The sequence below is a fragment of the Lolium rigidum genome, chromosome 3 (assembly GCF_022539505.1).
Source record: "Lolium rigidum isolate FL_2022 chromosome 3, APGP_CSIRO_Lrig_0.1, whole genome shotgun sequence".
Classification (NCBI taxonomy): Eukaryota; Viridiplantae; Streptophyta; class Magnoliopsida; order Poales; family Poaceae; genus Lolium; species Lolium rigidum.
Genome location: NC_061510.1, coordinates 215,367,995 through 215,386,543, shown reverse-complemented (window position 1 = coordinate 215,386,543; position 18,549 = coordinate 215,367,995). Strand labels below are relative to the sequence as shown.

At 46.5% G+C, this 18,549-nt stretch overlaps 1 protein-coding gene across 1 annotated transcript; it reads left to right on the top strand.

Annotated features, from left to right (window-relative positions):
• The first annotated feature begins 10,458 nt into the window (after positions 1-10,458).
• Positions 10,459-12,339, top strand: LOC124696052 (vicilin-like seed storage protein At2g28490). Its single transcript, XM_047228835.1, has 5 exons — positions 10,459-10,819; positions 10,908-11,089; positions 11,246-11,326; positions 11,411-11,824; positions 11,926-12,339. Exons 1-5 carry the CDS (start codon positions 10,459-10,461, stop codon positions 12,337-12,339), a joined length of 1,452 nt encoding a protein of 483 aa, XP_047084791.1.
• The last annotated feature ends 6,210 nt before the right edge of the window (positions 12,340-18,549 follow it).

Sequence of the window (18,549 nt, the reverse complement as noted above, 5' to 3'; positions counted from 1 at the left end):
CTCTTATTTGAAACACCATGCTATTCTTGGCCTCTACTTTGCGAAATCCCGGTATTGTCATCAAACACCAAAAAGGGGGAGATTGAAAGAGCATTTCATGATCTCTAAGGTTTTGTGTGTTTGTTAACAACACCGGTGACAATCTAACTATGTGCTAAGTGAGTGACAGATAAATAAAAGGTATCACATCTGATAATCTCGATCCCCTCAAAAAGGAGAAAAGTGTGTTGCTGAATTTTACCAGTGGCCGGCACTGCCGGTGGAGAAGGGCCGGCACTGCCGGTGGATGCACCCCGGCACTGCCGGCCAGCTCTATCGACCAGCTGTGGCCTAATATCAAGGGGCCGACACTGCCGCCGCTTCAGGGCTGGCACTGCCGCCAAAGTTGTTCCAACGACAGATTAGGTGGTGGGGTATAAAAGGGACCCTTCCCCTACCTTGGAAAGTTGCTCAAACCCTCAAGAATTGTTCCACCATTGTTGAGCCACCAAGAACACCAAAATCGTCAGATCTCCTCCCTCAACCACCCAAATCTCTTGAGCTTTGGAGAATCGAAGGAGAAGACCCCGATCTACATCTTCACCAAAGCGATTTGCATTTCCCCCTCATTTTGTTGAGGGCCCCCTTGCTAGTGTTCCTCTTTGGAATTCCCAGTTGTTTGTAGTTGATGTGTTCTTGTTGATTGTTGTGTTGTTACAGATATTGGGAGCCTCCAATTTGGTTGTGGATGTGTGCCCCAAGAACCTTGTAAAGGCCCGATTGGAAGTGGGCTAGGCCTTCGTGGTGGTGCTCACAGGAGACATGAGTGAAGCCTTTGTGGTGTTGGTCTGGCTTTCGTAGCGACCACACTCCTCCAAACGTAGACGTACCTTCTTGCAAAGGAAGGGAACTACGGGAATCATCTCTATGTCTCTGCGTGCTCCATTCTCGGTTACCTCTATCCTTTTATCTCCCCTATATATTGTCTAGCTATATATTGCTTAGTAGTTGATCTTGTCATATAGGTAAATTCACATAGTTGCATATCTAGAGAATTTACCTTTGTGTCAAGACTAAATTGAAAAAGAACTAAAAATTGGTTAGCACCTATTCACCCCCCCCCCTTTAGGTGCGGCATACGATCCTTTCAGTAGCATCACTTGGTTTGACCAAGAGTTGCTGTCAGAAAGAGAGCCAATAGATCTATATACCATCCATAGGTTATTTTTGTGCAAATAGATGATTATAGATGCACATATATCAAACCAGTAGGGTAGTACATAGATACTAGAAACTACAGAGACCACCTAGCTATTCCTAGCCAATTAAACCATCAGTTAATATGTATTTTCTTCACAAACAAGTCACAGTGGCATTCATATGAATATGATACCCAACTGTGCATGATATAATGATTTTAACCAACAAATAATGATCCAACAATGGGAGCAACCCAAGCAGTAGCTAGAGATACTGTGGTCACATCAACCACAAGCCATCCAACAGCCAAAAATCTTAAGTCATCACTATCCAGGATGGATTCAGACCATTTGAATCTTCCAATTGATATTGGAGATATTATTTAACACAAATCCATGCATATAATCAACACTGCATAAGCAGTTCATCTACATATAATTAACCAGTACATAAATACAAGATAATTCATTGCTCAATAAGCAATAGCATCACAATGAGGTAACCAGTAGGATAACCAAAGGCATCCTAGCCATTGATTCATGATCAGTGTGCTATGGAGGGTAACAGCAGCTCACCAGCACATGGTCAACAGCTAGAGCAAGCTTAGACAATTATAGTAGCTTAGGCAAGCATCCAAAATCATTCAAGTATGGAACCAGTAACCTAGCCACTAGCATAGATTGAACCAAATGGATCATTTGGATCAAGTACAGGCCATAGGAGAGCACCACAGGCACCACAAGCATCAGGTTGTTAGCCATTGCTAACATCAAGGCAACCAATAAGCAATGGAGATAGTACATGCGCATGAACAAGTAGATCAAGGCTAGCACAATAATCTAGTAGGATTAAACAAGCATGAGCATAGCAGCAGTAGGCCTAGACAAGCATGAGCATAGCAGCAGTAGGCCTAGACAAGCATGAGCATAGCAACAATAGGCTTAGGAGTGGCATCAGTATAGCATCGCATGCGCAACAGGCAGCAGCAGCACACGTAGCAGATGAACCAGTAGCCAGAGCTCAAGTAGATGGAGTAGATGGAGTAGCGAAAGGAGAAGAAGGGGATACAGTAGTACCTGGAGGCGTTCATGACGGCGTCCATGGAGGCACAGTGGCACAGGCCAGCCACGCCGGCACCAAACCGCGGTTAGGCCGGTGCCAACCACGTACCACCATCAGAGAGGGCGGCGAACAGTACCAGCAAGTACGGGGAGCCCAGATCGACAGAGATTATCGATGAACTCGCAAACCCTAGGCACGGGAGAGCTTGCACACGGGCAGGAGAGGAGAGGAGCTTCAGATCGACGTGGATGGATAGATGCGCCGTCGCGCACTGCGTCGAACGTGACAGGTGGCGAGCTCTGGAACCACCTGAGTCAGCCGGAGTGTGGCGGCGATGCCATCGCCACGAGAGTCACCAGAGGATTGGGGTTAAGGTTCGGCGAGTGAGAGAGAGGAGGGGAATGAGGCCGGTGGGCCGACCGACCTGGGCCGGTTCGGTTCAACCAAGTGGGTTGACCTGGAAGGTGGGCCCATGGGCAAATTGGTATTTTCATAATTCAAATAACCCCTACACTTTGAAAAATTCCAAATAAATTATGAATACCTCAAAAAATTAAAGAAAAATTGGAATAAAATATTAAAAATAATTCTCAACCAGAATAAATTAAGAAAAGAAATAAACAACACAAGTTCAAATTTAGGAAATTTTGAATTGAATTCTAAACTTGGAATTTGAAATTTGAAATTTTCCTTTGATATAAAAATCAAGGAAAATTCCAAATGATTTTAAATATTTGTTAATCAAAAAATTTCAAAATAAAATTCTATTATTCCAAACCTTTTCATTTAAATATTTTCCAAAAGGAAATATTCTAATAATCCAAATCCTTTCTTTTGAAATAAATATTTCAAAAAGGAAAAAATGCTATTATTTCAAATCCTTTTATATGAAGTAAATATTTTCCAAAGGAAAATTCTATTATTCTTAAATATTTTCCTTTTTAAGGAAAACCATATTAAAATAATATTTAAAGATTATAAATTACTGCCTAAGGCATAAATATTTAAATAAAGATTTAAATACACAGGTCTTAATAATACTCCGGGGAAAGGGATTCAACATAAAAATAAATCACTCATGCATGTATCATTTGGATTTGATAACATTGTCCTTATCGGACAATGATGCTTCTTTTCAGAACCTGGGGTCTAGGTTCCATTCAAACCTTCGAACTGCACTATCTCGCAGTCTCCAGGCAAGTTCACTCTTGCTCATGCCATATTGATTAATTTATATCAATTTACTCGCAAAGCAATATACTTATCGTTCCTGCACTGAAAATAAAATGTTACTTTTTCAATTATGAATATGAGTATGTGGTGGGCAATGGAACCAGGGTATGTGTTGATGGTGGAGGTTCTATTGCAAGGGTTCTACTCATCTAGGACTAATCACCAATGCCGTCTAGTGATTCTAGCGCCTTACATTTCGCGTTAACCATGAGATTTATAATGGCTCTGGGGAAGTCAGCTGTATCTTTTTCTTTCTGCATATCAACGGACTTGATAGAGCCTGGCTGGGTGTTACGAGAACACTGCAGTAGGTTGGGAAATCCTCTAAAATCCTCATCCTTGTGGATGAGAGCGATCTACCGTCTATGATGGATTGTCCATAGACCATAGCACATCGTGTGTAAAGCCGTATGATCGGGAGATGTCTACCAGGGATGTGTGGATGGACAAAAGGGTGGGTATGCAGGGTCGCGGAGAAGGCTGTGATTGGCTTGGTTCTTATACTGGGCCTCACACCAAGAAAATATGGACGGGAAGGTACGTCCGGCTGGCAACAAGGATAAGTTCTCTTATGGGAAAAGTAACGCACCTCTGCAGAGTGTATCAAATTGTGGCTTGTCACTTCCTGTTCCGGGAAGGGAACTACGAATGCGGCAGGAAAGTAACTCCTTGAAGTTTTGATCAACCTGTGAAGACTGGAGGGCATAGTTTTTAAAATAAAATAAACCTTTTGAAAAAAATATTTGCGAAACATGCATTGATCTGAGATTTTCCGATTAATGGTCATAGCTAATGCATCAAACACCTTTTCTCTTTTGAACTTGCTGAGTACCTCTGTACTCACTTTATTTCAACACCCTTGCTAGACTGTGATCATGAAGAGGAGGCAAACACCGGAGCACCAGAAGGCAACTACGAGGTTTTCTATGAAGAGCCAGACCTTTCAGGGCTCGTTTGGCTGCAGGCTTTCCCGGGGGTTCCCCCTATTTTCCCTGGCCCTCCAATCCCCGGGCTGAGTTTCCCTGGTATAGCCCACTTGTGCATTTGGATGCCCGCGAGGCCCTGTTTCCGCGTCCTTTCCGCCTTCCTCCCCGGGAGCGAATTCCACTAGTCGAGACGTGGGGAACGAAATCCGCGACTTGGTCTCGCGACAGGGAGGCGACGACACCGACGCTCGCGATCTCCTTCCCCCGGCGACCGCCCTCCGTCGTCTCCGTCTTCCGCTATCCTCCGCCTTAGAAGATCTCCGCCTCCGTCCTTCGCCGTAGAAGATCTCCGCTTCCGTCCTCCGCCGTCCGAGAACTCCTCCTCCTTCCGAGCTCTCCGCCGCTCGCCTTCGTCTAGGCTCTCCTCCACTCTCCTTCGTCCGAGATTTCTGTCCGAGCTCGTCCAAGATCTCCGCCCGAGCTCGCTACAAAGGTTACCCCCTTCATCAAATTTGCTCCAGATCTGCTCGTTTCTCTAGGTATAGCTCCAGATTGCTACAAATCCACAAAGTTCTTCGGGATCTCGCTCGTTTCTTTAGGTCAAGAACGTGAGCAGTGAGTCTTGCTACTGTCTAGACATAACTAATACTTATCTCCAGTCATAGTAATTTTTCTCTTGAGCTAGTATTGATTTGTGTGATTAATTGGTAGTCACAGTGTTTGTTCTCGTATTCTGGTCTATAATACATGGATGTTGCGTTGCTAATTTCATGCTTGCTGAAGGTTGTGACGGGACGTAGTTGAAAGCCATTGTTTCTGCTATCATGAATCACTGGGATGGTTAGCATTACATCTGCTGCTGCTTGGTATGTCTCCAAGTATCATACAGAAATAAATTAAACCAACGTCATATCATAATTAGGATTTATATTATCTTATGATCAGAGTGTGAATTTTTTTAGTGATGCCTGAACCAAAATACTAGATTGCCTTGTGATCTTAAGACTCATTGTAATGTGTTTGCAATCATACTATAAACATATACCATTATTCAGTACACATTTAGTTCAAAGGTTTGTGTGACATTAATTCCATCATGCTGCTATTTTTGTGTGTCATCAGGCGACTTTGTGAAAAATATTGCTCTCAATTTCAATCTGATGTGAGCATAAGCTGCATTAGTAATGAGTGCTTAGAACACTACTGCTAGCTGCAAATCCCCAACCAAGATATTCTGGCGGTGACATGGTTCCATTTAGATACAAGTCCTTCAGGGCATTCATGGGAGTGACACGGTTCCATTTAGATACAAATCCTTTATGCGACAAGTGAATTCGAGTTAACTGAATGACTTGCATATTAACTCACTTGATCTTGCCCCTTTTTGTCTAGTTCCAAAAAAAATTTGGGTTTTAGTGTAAACCTGAAGCTTGGATATAGCTAGCTGTTCGTGATTGTTGAATTCTTTACATTCTAGACTCCATGTATTCTAACACTTTACCATAAACTTTGGCGAGGATCATGGAGGTCGGCGATGCTCTCGACGACCAGGACCATGACTGCTGGCAAAGGCTCTCAGCAAGCGGGAGCATGGGGACGGCCAACGGCCGGCGAAGCTCTTGGTGAGCAAGAACACGACGGCAGGCGAAAGCTCTCGCCAAGCACAGCCGGCGGTGACTGCTCGGTACTTACCTTCACTGCACTTCTATATATTTGTCCTGCACTTCTATACTTGCCTTCACTGCACTTCTATATTTGTGCTGCAATATCCGTGGCATTGTGAAAGTTTTTTGGATGTCAATGGTGAAGCATGCCAGATATCTGCTTCCTTTGGTACCCATACATGTTGCTTGCTGTGTAGGTTGCTTACAAATGTAGCACCTATTGTATTTTTGTTCAGGTTGCTTCTTAGGTTGCTTGGTGCTGTTTGCTTTCTGTTTGGAACTACTATCCTTTGAGAGGAGTATTTATGTTCAGAAATACTCTCAATGGTGTTGACATATTCTCTCGAAAAAATGAAATTTTGATGAGGTTCTTATCTTATGTTAATCTGAACCTGAAACTTCTTCAGGGAACTGCAAGACAGGGCGAGCGCACCACGGTCGGTCTTTCGGCTGGCTTGGAGAGGTCGGAGGCAAACTGTGTCCTCCACTCTGGAACGGGAGCATGGGCTTGGGGGCGGCAGCGATGAGACCGTCCGCTAGAGGGGCTGGCACTAGGCTCGGACGATGGAGGAGCTTCGGTGCTCCGGTGGCATGGTTGATGAGGTGGAGGTGGCGGAAGGTGAGCTCCGTCGTGGATGAAAACGGGAAAGTGGCGACGAGCCCCGGTTTCCAGATCTTACACTTCATTTTATTCGTTGTCACTTTGGTGAAAACTGATCTATTGATCTACATAACTTTGTAACTAACACATACATCTCTTCTGCAGTACTAGCATTCGAATCTTGAGACTTCATAGTGAAGGGCATGAGAGTCAAAAATGATAATGAAACTGTGAAGTTTCGGTTGAGAATTGAAGTTTTGGTGTAGAATTGCTTGTTCTGATTTTGGTTCAGAATTGGAGTCATTATTTGCCTGGAGATGTAAAGATTAATGTATGCTTATGCTGGTGTGGTTGATTGAATATGTTGCTCGAAATTTATGTATGAATTTGTATGCCTAACTTTTATATTCTATTGTGAAAAACATACAGTTTTGACCTTCCTTTTGAAATTTTCTTTTTACCTACTCTTCCCATCCGTTCCCCTACTTTGCTTTCCAAACGACAATTGCTAATTTACCGTAGTGTGAGGGGAAACCGGGTGTTCCCTCATGACCAGGGAAATCTCGGACGGGGATTCCTTTCCCTGGTTTTTAGGCCCCTTGCAACCAAACGAAGCCTCAGGAGGAGTTGAAGGCGTGGACTATGGGATAGTCTACGGATTTGACGACACAGAGGCGGAGGAGTAGAGTCTTACCCTAGACATCTCGGAGTCGAGCTGCGTAGTGGCTTACCTAAATAAGTTGCTGAGCTCGTCATGTCTATTAAGTTTGAGTTGTATTGATACTTAAGTAATATCGTAGGGTGTTTTCATCGGACCTGTGAGAATACCAACTTGTTAAGACCATGTTTGTAATATAATCTGGAGTGTTATGACCTGCAATGTTTCTGTTGTACCACTCTGAGAGATGTGATATTTGTGAAGAAGTCCCTTCATGAATGTCATATCAATAACTTGTGTGCTACAAAATGTAGTGGTATGCTGGGTCACCGCAGATTTTATCAAGCAATCACAATCAAGAAAGGCGTTCCATCTTAAAGAGGTTAAGATCGTCATTGTCAAGCCCGAGTGGAATACGCAAGGTCAAGGTTTGTTCTTGACAGGTTTTCTCTCTTACCGGTCTCTTGTTATTGGGAGACCGGGTGTGTACGATAGTTGGTCGTACTATCAAGAGGGCTCTCGAATGAGTCACTTGGTCGTATTGTTCGGAGAGAGATCAAACTCTTACATGCTTTGCATCATGTTTCTTGGTTGTTTTTGGTTCTTATCTATGTGATGTTTTAGAACTTGTGTTCATTCTCATGACAAGTTCTAGCTCATCGAAAACGGATTTCGCATGTATCACTTGTTGCGTTTTCGAGTTTGAAGGTTTTATCTGTATTTCTCTTCTGATCATATCAAACATATCTTAATTTTTTTGTCTTCCTTTGTTGGACTATGATGATTCCCTCCATGATCTTGTAGATGTTATTGCTAGCTTCGAAACGAGCCCAAGATCATCTAAATCGGAGTTCATATACTCAAGTCATGGTCGTTTCAGTTTTGTCGTTCTGCTACTTTTCTGGTGGGGGCGGATGTAAATACAATCCCCCCCCCCCCCCGAATGGTAATTTCGTCCGGCCCTATTCCAGGGGCCTTTCCACTTGTTGTCTAGAAGAGGGGCGGACCATCAGCCCCTGGACCTCCCCCTCCCCCGCTCAGTCCACAACGGTAAGTTCCCGGGGGACCTATTTAAGGGGATCTTCTTCCCCAATGGTTCCCTACTCTTTTCGCAAGTTCTTGAGAATGTTTTTCACCTCCATTCTTAACCCTATTGAGCTTCCTATCTCCTCAATCCTTCCATGATTCTTGCATATTATTGAGGGAAAAGAGAGGTGATCTAGATCTACAATCCTACCAATTAAATTCCCCTTCTAGTGAGGGAATCTTTCTAGATCTAGATTTTGGAGTCCTTTGTGGATTTCCTCCCTTGTCTCTTCCATTGTTGTTCATCTTGATAGCTTGAATCTTTTCTCCCCCGTTTAAATATCGTTGCATCTTTTTGGGAAAAGAAAGAGGAGACCTAGATCAACTACTCCACCAATCAAATTCCTCTCTGTGTGAGGGAATCCCTAGATCTAGCTCTTGAAGAGTAATTTGGTGTGCATCCATCTTTTTGTTCTTTCTCCCTTATTCCCCCAATAGATTTTATAACTTTTTTGAAATTTGGAAGTGAACGACTTGGACATCTTAGTGGTGTTCTTGCCATTGCATTAGGTGCATCGGTTTGATTTCTCTACGAATATTCGTTCTCGTGAGAGTTCATGGGTATTACCTCTTGGGTTCTTGGAACCCTAGACGGCTCGTAGGATTTTGTGGCGTCATCTGCTTTGTGGCATATGGTAGTTTTTGTGGCGTGGTAGCTTTTGTGGAGTTGTTACCTTTGTGGCATTGTTGCCTTTGTGGCCTTGTAGCCTTTGTGTGCTTGTAGCCGTTTGTGCGGTGTACTTGGGAGCCTCCAATTGTTGTGGAGTTTGCCTCAAGCTTGTTACGTGGGAGATTTTTCGAAGTTTGTACGGGTTCGTGACCATCCTCAAGGGTGCCTTAGTGGATCGAGATTTTCCCTTTTGGTGGGAAGGCTCGAGGAGAATACGGTGGCCTTTGTGGCATTTGGAGTGCCTTGAGCCTCCACACCGCTCCAACGGAGAGTAGCATCCGTAAGGGTGTGAACTTCTGGACACATCGTCGTCTCCGCGTGTCTTGGTTACTTTGCAACCCGAGCTCCTTTAATTATGCACTTTACTTTGTGATAACATTCGCGCTTAATGTTCTTATATTGCTATCACCTTGTTTCTTATCTTGCTTAGCATTGGTTGTTGGTGCATATAGGTAAACACTAGTTTATAAGTTTTGTGCTTGACAAGTAAAATTTAGTTTTGTTCCGCACTTGTTCAAACCCTCTAGATAAAAAAATTGAAACCCCTATTCACCCTCCTCTAGACAACATCCTTACCTGACTTGAGGTAGGATCACATGTGGCCTAGTTCAGTTTTCCATCCCTGAACATAGCCATATTTTTTTGGCTGTGACTATTTCTCAGTCGATTAAGAACTAATTTCGCTCTTGGTCAAATCATATCATCAAATGTCTGTTGCAAGTTATGTTGCAACTCATGACTAGCATGAATTACGATGCAAATCAAATGATGTAAAACTTGATTGAGCACGAAGTTACTTAAAACTAGCAAATCCCTATTTTTTTTAGCTCAAAATACAACATAATTTCCGCCGAAACTTTTTGCAAGTATCAGAACATGTGCATGTATTGGTGAAGTAAATTTTATAATTTCACAAAACAGAAAATAGTGATTTTTAAATATTTTGAAACCAGAGGCACTACTGTTCGGGTGAATCAAATCTGCTCTTTGTGTAAAGAGTGAAAATGAAGCTACGGGAACTTGGAGATGGTCATCGAAGAAAAAAAACACGTAAGGGAAACAGGGGAGCGCAAGCTCAGGCCATCGAGGCAAGAACCTTCCGTGCGAGAGCACACTTGGAGAGCAACGGGCGAGGCCACCTAGCGTCAACCAGACTGCCGCCTCACCCACGGCCACGCTACGTGGAGCACATGAGGCGCGCCATGCACGTCGACACGTGCAGCTCGTCGCCCTCCACCCGTCGACCGCCTCTTTAACATGAGCCCCCAGCTACATGCCTACATCTACATCTCCCTCGCATACCCACAGCCGCTCGAGAGAGCAGAGACCACAGAGGCGGCGTTCAGGAACAAGCCAACAGACATCGCGCAAGCTAGAGGATGACGGGCCGCGGGGTAGTTACGATGGCGCCGCTGTTCATGCTGCTTCTCCTCCTCTCGGGGTCCGCGGCGATGGGGGGTCCTCGTCGGCACCGCGAGAGGTGGGAGGAAGGGGAGGGGGAGTGGCGGCCGGAGGAGGAGGGCAAGGGCGGAGGCGGGGAGCCAGCTGCTGGTAAAGGGCTGTTCGTCCTGGACAAGGTGGAGAAGGTGGTGGACTCGGAGGGTGGGCAGGTGCACGTCGTGCGTGGGCAGCCGTGGCCGCCGGCGTCCTTCATGCACATCGGCTTCATCACCATGGAGCCCAAGACGCTGTTCGTGCCGCAGTACATGGACTCCAACCTCATCCTCTTCGTGCAGCGAGGTGCATACTTTAGTCAAGCAGTTGAAACTAGTTTTTATTACATGTGGACTTAGATTGTGGATCATGATCGATTTAACGACGTGAGCAGGGGAGGTGAAAGTTGGATGGATCCACAAGGACGAGCTTGTGGAGAAAAAGCTCAAGATGGGCGACGTGCTCCACATCGACGCCGGCTCCACCTTCTACATGGTCAACACCGGCGAAGGCCAGAGGCTGCAGGTCATATGCAGCATCGACGCATCAGATAGCGCCGGCTTCGGCCCTTATCAGGTCATGTATATATATGCAATATGCCCTGTTTATTCTGCATTTGCAAACCATGTATAGCTTACTTTGCACATGTCGATAAAAAATTAGTCCTGCTTGATTATTTACATGTCGATCCTATATATATATATATGCTGACAAATTGATGATACGATGCAGTCGTTCTATCTTGGTGGGGCAGGGAAACAGGGGTCGGTGCTGGGCGGCTTTTACCCAACGATACTTACCACCGCTTTCAACGTGAGCTAGCTAATTCGTCTCTCAACATTACATAAGCAACATACACATCATGACACACTGATTAAAATTGATTCTGATGTCCAGACTACTTACGACGAATTGGCAAGAATTTTCACGGTTAAGTCTGGGCCTATTGTGTTCTACACAAACACAACGGATCCCGGGCGGGGAGACAAGAAGCGTGATGCCGGAGAGAAGGAAAGGGAGAACGATCCATGGAGACCGGTGGGGAGAGGCGATGAAGACGAACGTGGTAACGGGCAGTGGACATGGTCGTGGAGGAAGCTGATGGGCGGGTTCATCGGAGGGGCACCCTCCAATGCCGCGGAGCCGAATAAGAAGTCAGACAAGACGGTGAGCGCGCCGGATCCATACAACCTCTTCGACCACGACCCCAGCTTCCAGAACGATTACGGCTGGAGCGTCTCCATCGACAAGCACGACTACGAGCCCCTCGGCCACTCCGACATTGGCGTATACCTCGTCAACCTCACCGCCGTACGTCTTGCTATTCCATACAAGTAAGGCATGCAGTAGATTAAGATTCGATTGCAGCGAGGCTGATCGATGCTGCGTGTGGCATGGCATATGTGCTGCAGGGTTCGATGATGGCGCCGCACGTGAACCCGAGGGCGACGGAGTACGGCGTGGTGCTCGGCGGGGAAGGTGACATCCAGGTGGTCTTCCCCAACGGGACGCTGGCGATGAGCGCGAAGGTGCGCCCCGGCGACGTGTTCTGGATCCCGCGCTACTTCCCGTTCGCGCAGGTGGCGTCGCAGACCGGGCCGTTCGAGTTCTTCGGGTTCACCACGTCGGCGCGGCGGAACAGGCCGCAGTTCCTGGCTGGCGCCACCTCGGTCCTCCGCACCATGCTCGGGCCGGAGCTCGCGGCCAGCTTCGGCGTCCCTGAAGAAGAGTTGAGGGAGGTGGTGCATGCGCAGAAGGACGCTGTGATACTGCCGCCGGTGCAGGAGAAGGAGCCGAGGGTTATTAGGCAGATGGTTAAGGAGTAAGCTTGCGCTGACAGCTGCTTAATGCTTCACTAAGGAGTGATCGATCTTGCATGCGTTCATTTTCTGTTCAGAACTTTTGTATCTAAGTCGTGCGTGTTCATGCGCTAGTCTGTGTGTTCTGTTCTAGAGTACGTGTTTGTTCGGAGTTGGCGTTTGTTGGCGGTGTCGATAAATAAAGATGCTCGTGAAATTCAGCTATGAAGGTCGTGTTCATATCACCGCGCGAACCGAGTTTCTTGGGCTCGAAGATGTTGAAGTCAGCACAACGCTGTTGATGTGACTGGAGCTGCCGATAACGTGCTTTGTACCGACAAATTTTTCACAGACGGTGTTAATTGTCGAGGGTGCTCCTCGGTAATGCCCACCTTAAAAGGTTTAGGGTTGATCCTGCAGGCTAATACGAGACATCGGATACCAAACAAACGGGGAGAGACATTTACCCAGGTTCAGCCCTCGTAGAGGTAAAACCTTTACTTCCTGCTTGTCTCATCTTGATTATTCAAAATATCGAATTACAATGGGGTAGCTGAAGCCTAGGGACTATCTGATCTTGATTAGCTGAAGGCTTAGTCTAGGGACTCGACGAAAAGCTATGATGGTGTATGATCTAACTCTCGACTTGCGGTGGTTATGGTTAGATTGATTGTGTGTCTCTCGATAGCCCCTTTCCTAGCTCTATATTATGAGCTAGGTCCCGAGAGATCTGTCCGGGTACGACTAGGTTACAAAGAGTGCTATAATTAAACTTTCCTTGTTTCTTCGTCTCCTTTCCTTGTCCTTCAAGAATCCTTCACAGGAACCGACATAGCGGTCCACTTTGATCGGTGGATGATCTTCATGGGCCCCAGTTGGGCCGCTAGAGGTAGCACAACACTAGTTACTCGTAGGGTAATGCCCACAACAGTAGCCCCTGAGTGACTAAAGAAACTTCGGGCAGAGACTAAAATTGCCTTTTGTCGATCGTTTATGATTGCCGAAACAATATCGACTCCTTCAAGATAGCAACGCCTTTTTTTATCGGGTGCGTGACAAGCGCTCCCGATGGGAGTAGCCTCGAGTCTAGACATGGATGCTGGCAACCGTGTGCAGACTCAAGTTGTACTACTCGAATGTTTTTCTTCATCCGACATGTTTCTGTATCGGGTCCTCAATACATTCGTATAGGGCCATGCTTGTTAGCAGTACGTAAAGGATATTGAGTAACGTGCCCAACTTCACTCGATAAATCGATGCTGGTTAATCGCCGCCTGGTGAAACAACGCAACTCTACACAGAATTAAGTCCTCGGGCATGATCCTGGATCTTGTGACTCCTTCAGGTTCATAATTTTTATCGGGTGCGGAACAAGCGCTCCCGATGGGAGTAGCCCCCAAGTCTATGCACGCATGCTGGCAACCGTGTGCAGACTCAAGTTGTACTACTCAAGATCTTGTAGACTTCTTCGAATGCTTTACGAGGAGTCGATACTTTTGATGATGTCACGTAACCTCTACGGTGGTCTGATTGACATGACATGACCTGACGGGCCACCCTACTTCTGCGCGGTCAGTTAAGAATAACTAGTGCTTGTGCATTGATCGAGGTGCCTCCTCAATTCCCGCGCGTAGTGAGAGTAATGTGCCACCAGTTTTATTTCTCCTTCTGGACACGTGTACTACTGGATCCTCGCCCATCTTCCCACGATCACCAAAGTAACGGCCACGATCTCCAAGCATTTCCTGTTATAAATAGGGAACCCTTTCCTGCTTTTGATTTTTACGCCTCTGCACTGCTCATCTCCTTCCTTACTTCCTTCTCGTCGTTGCTTCTGCTTACAAGAACTCAGCCGCCATGGGCAAGAAGAAGGGAACCGCTGGTTCAAGCGCTACCACAGGCGCGGCCAAGGTTGGTCGGGATTGGTCCGCCTCCACCATCTCCAAGCGCGATGAGAACAAGTTGAGATCACTTGGCCTAATCTCATCTGTGAATCTGACTACCTTCGTCCAGGTTCTTCCTCCCGCCCAAGGCCTCCGAAAGGCTTCACTGTAATGTTCGTCGTTTTCCTGTTCCGTGGACTTTCTCTTCCTGCCCACGAGTTTCTTAGCTCACTTCTGGTCTTCTATGGGATTCAGCTCTGGCAGATGACTCCTAACTCCATCCTTCACCTTTCCATCTTTATTACTTTGTGTGAGGCCTTTCTCGGCATTGACCCTCACTGGGGCTTGTGGAGGAAGATCTTTTACGTCAAACGCCACAATGGCAACGACGGTCCCCCTGTTGTTGGCGGCGTCGGCTTCGTCGTCAGGAAGGAGGTCAACTACTTCGACTATCCAACGAAAGAGTCAGTTCAGGGCTGGCCACAGAAGTGGTTTTATCTCCGAGACATCCTAGTGCCAGGACGGCGGTCCAATCTTCCTCCATTCGAGGACGTCCTTTCCGTAGTGCCGAAGAAATCCTGGCAAAACACTCTGACTGCCGAAGAAAGTGCCATAGCCGATCAACTATATGAAAAGGTCTTAGACCTGAAGAATGCAGAAGGTTTGACAATGTGTGGTACTGAGGTGGTTTCCGTGTTTCTAAGGCGTAGGGTGCAGCCGCTGATGTCAAGACCTCATTAGTTATGGTTGTACAATGGTGCCTCGGATAAATTGAGAATTAGTTTAATCAAGGTGTCCGAAGAGGATCTTCGAGATGAGGTGCGACGCCTAACTCGCCTCGGTCAGAAGGAAAATATTGTCATGACTTCGGCTCGCCCTCCTCTCGACCTCAAGCATCTTCCCGCCAAGGTGATTTTAATTGTATTTGCATTGAGCGTTGTCTTTGCTTCTGAATCTGAGTCCTTTAATTTCTTTTATCGACAGGCTTCCACCGTTGCTCAGTGTTACCCCCACACACCTGAAAGTGGTGTAGCTCCCGAGGATGACGATGCTTCGGAAGAGACCGAAGATGATCAACACATTCTTGAGGATAGCGACGTCCAAGGCGATGAAGCCCCCGAGGGTGATGCCTTCACTAGATCTATGCGCCGCAGGAAGATCAACGAAGATTTGATAGCAACAAAGAGAATCAAGTCCTAGCGGACAAGATGATGATGCTGATGCGTCTGCTTCCCCCGCTCCTTCTCGCGACGCTTCGACTCCTCAACCTTTGAAAAGTGCATCGACACTCTTCGCAGATGAGGATGGCATTGATTCCACATCGTAAGTATTTTTTCACTCCTTTTTGCTTGTATTTTGTTTTTGCTACCTTCACTGACTTTCTTTCTGCTCAACTCTGAGGATGATGATGAAATTCCTCTCTCGAAGAGAGCGAAACTATTGATCGAAAAGGCTGAGTCAGCAAAAGAATCAAATCCTTCGATTGCTGAGCCCTTTCTTCCACCAAGAACAACTGTGGCCAAGGTTCCTCTGTCGACGGTTAATCCCTCTACATGCGCCTTCGTCCCTCCAGTTTCTCGTGACCATGTAAGTAATATTTGGCGCAATATCCTTTAGCCCTCGGGCCAATGCTTGATCCTTCGAAGAAGATTAAGTGTCGGCTAAAGTATATTTTGCTATGTTGACCGATATAATCTTTTCCAATTTCCTTGCTGCAACCAATTTTTGCCACAGTTGACGCTTTGCCACAGTTGAATTATGGAATTACAACATATTACAAGAATTGAATAAATAGAAAAAGAAAAAAGAAAATTACAAGATATCTAAATGACCTAAACTACATTGTGATCTTCATGAATTCTTTGATCCTGATGATCTTGAGATCATCCTGATCAGCACTTGATACCTGCACACATACACAACAACCAGATCATTAAGCCAAGTGGCAAAGCCACTTGGCATGTTAGCAAACAATAGAAATGAAGGGGATATGCTCAAGCTGCCGAGATAAGCTCTCCACAGCACAAGTCCCAAGCTGGACTTGCACACACATACAACCAGTGCAGCACACAAGGCCGTGTGCATGTGTAACAACACACAAAGCCGAGTGAGTCACCACAAGCTGTAGGTAGTGTTGTCGACCAACAAGAGCAAGCCGTAAACATATAAAACTTGCCACGAGAAACCCTAGATCATTTGATCGACAAGCAGCTTCACGCAGTAAGTCACAAGGACAGCCAAGAACACAAGAACAGCTTGAACAGCCACTCGCTGTTCAACACATTTCCACCACCACGAGCACATAACCAAGAGGCATCAAGCTCACCAGGAGGAGCAGGGCAAGTAAATCAACCACAAGAACCACACAGAAGCAAACCCTCTACATCAACATCAAATCCTAGGAGCTCGGAGTGAGGTATACCAAGCATCATGAACAAACCAGAGGGTTTTGTTTATATATAAGCATATGCATCAATCACACAGAAGCAAGAAGGGTATGAAACCCTGGATGTATCATCATTTGGTTACTAAACCAATTGGTGCCAGCAAGTACAACCAAGGCTAGAAGGAAATCAAACCAGGGAACACTGGTTGTGACAACACAGTGTCACAACCAGAGAAATCCAGCAGGATTCACTCCTAGGTAGACATCCAGATTCACAAAGCACCTATTAGCCTAGCTAAACCATCAGATTGATAGGCAACATGTGCCTATCTTGTTTATCAACATCAAGGCTACTGGAAATTCACCAAGTGACTAGCCAGTGAGCATCTATCCATCACAGAAAGCCAACATAGGTGGGAGCTACCCTAACAGCAATGAATTACTGTCAGGGCTACCTCAACCACATCACAAAACCCCACAGTTAAGCTCAACACATCTATCATTACCCAGATGGGTTCAAAAAGGAGCTAGGGTACCCAACTGATGTTGGCATCCCTCTAGCTTCATTTCAACAATTTATTTGATCATCACTGTATCACAGTTCACATCAATTATCCACTCAATCAATATAGGCAACACAGATAATTGATATTAACAAGTAAATCATGAAACAGACATTTGCTAATGATCCAGAGGATCAATGCAAGCATCAGTTGATGCTTGAGCAAGCACCAGCACTGATCTGTGCCACACACATTCACAGAGATAAGTAACAGCAAGGCACAGGCAACAGGAAAGCAACCCAATGACCAGCTCGTTGATGATCACATGATCATCGTAGCTTGCTATAACATGCTAGAGCATGCTAGAGCATCACTAAGCAACAAAGCAAGGACCGGATAATTAATTGGCCACGGATAATCAACAATTGCTTCACGAGATAACATATGGATAAATCGTAATTGTATCCGAAGCACATCAAATACATGATGTACCACTCGGATCAAGTCCGACATGAATAGCACACACAAATAATTAAACCATCATCACAACCAGAGCCACTAAGCAATCAAATGGATTTCATTGTAGCAAGACAAGTAGCCATTAAGCAGTCCCCGAGCATTACAAGATGCTCATGAGCAAGCCTATAGGAACACAATTGAGCATCCGGCGAGCTTAGTAACAATAACAGAGCCATAGAAGGGAATTTAAGCAAGAAATGGATAGCACGAACAGGAAGGCAAGCTGCGGCATGGCCATGGCGACCATGATCAAGGCTAGTGAGGCAGAGCCGCATGAACAACACAACAAGCACAAGCATCGGCGCAGCGAAGCAGCATACGCACACACAGAGAGTTAGGCGCAGCAGAGCTACTGGAGGAAGAAGAAGAGCAGGCTAGAATGAGAGAAAGGAGGGGAATCGGAGGAGGCGTACTCGGGGCGAGCGGACGACCGCCGCAGCCATGGCGGCCACGGCGGCGCGCGTCGAAAGCACGACGGCACCGGCCGGGCCAGGCCAGGCTCCGCCTAGCGCCGCAGCCGCCCCGCACCACGGCGGCGAAGGCCTCGGCGGCGCCATCACCCCGGAGGCGCCGAAGAGCACCGCAACACGAGAGGGCGAACGCGATGGGGATCGGCGAAGGGAGCGGCAAGGACCAGATCGACACCGATGATCCGGTGCGCCATCAAGTGGCGGTGCCGATGCGCCCCATCTCACCGGCGGCGATGGCGGAGGCGGCCGGGAAATATCGGAGAAGACGGCGGCGACCACGGCGTCGCCGAGCTCGTTAGGGTTAGGGTTAGGAGACGCGCGAGAGAGAGCGAGAGAGTGAGCGGGTTGGGCCGGACCAGGTGGGTCGGCCAAACCTAACCCGTTGGGCCACTCCGACAGTGGGGCCCAAGGGCAAATTGGTCATTTCACAATTCATAAAAAGGCAGAAACTTTGAAATTAAATAAGAAATGCTATG

Bases quoted from the DNA above. Each gene is read 5' to 3' on its own strand.
- LOC124696052 (XM_047228835.1), top strand. From the start codon at position 10,459: ATGACGGGCCGCGGGGTAGTTACGATGGCGCCGCTGTTCATGCTGCTT. The intron at 10,820-10,907 runs GTGCATACTTTA...CGACGTGAGCAG, and splicing joins CATCCTCTTCGTGCAGCGAG to GGGAGGTGAAAGTTGGATGG. The intron at 11,327-11,410 runs GTGAGCTAGCTA...TCTGATGTCCAG, and splicing joins TACTTACCACCGCTTTCAAC to ACTACTTACGACGAATTGGC.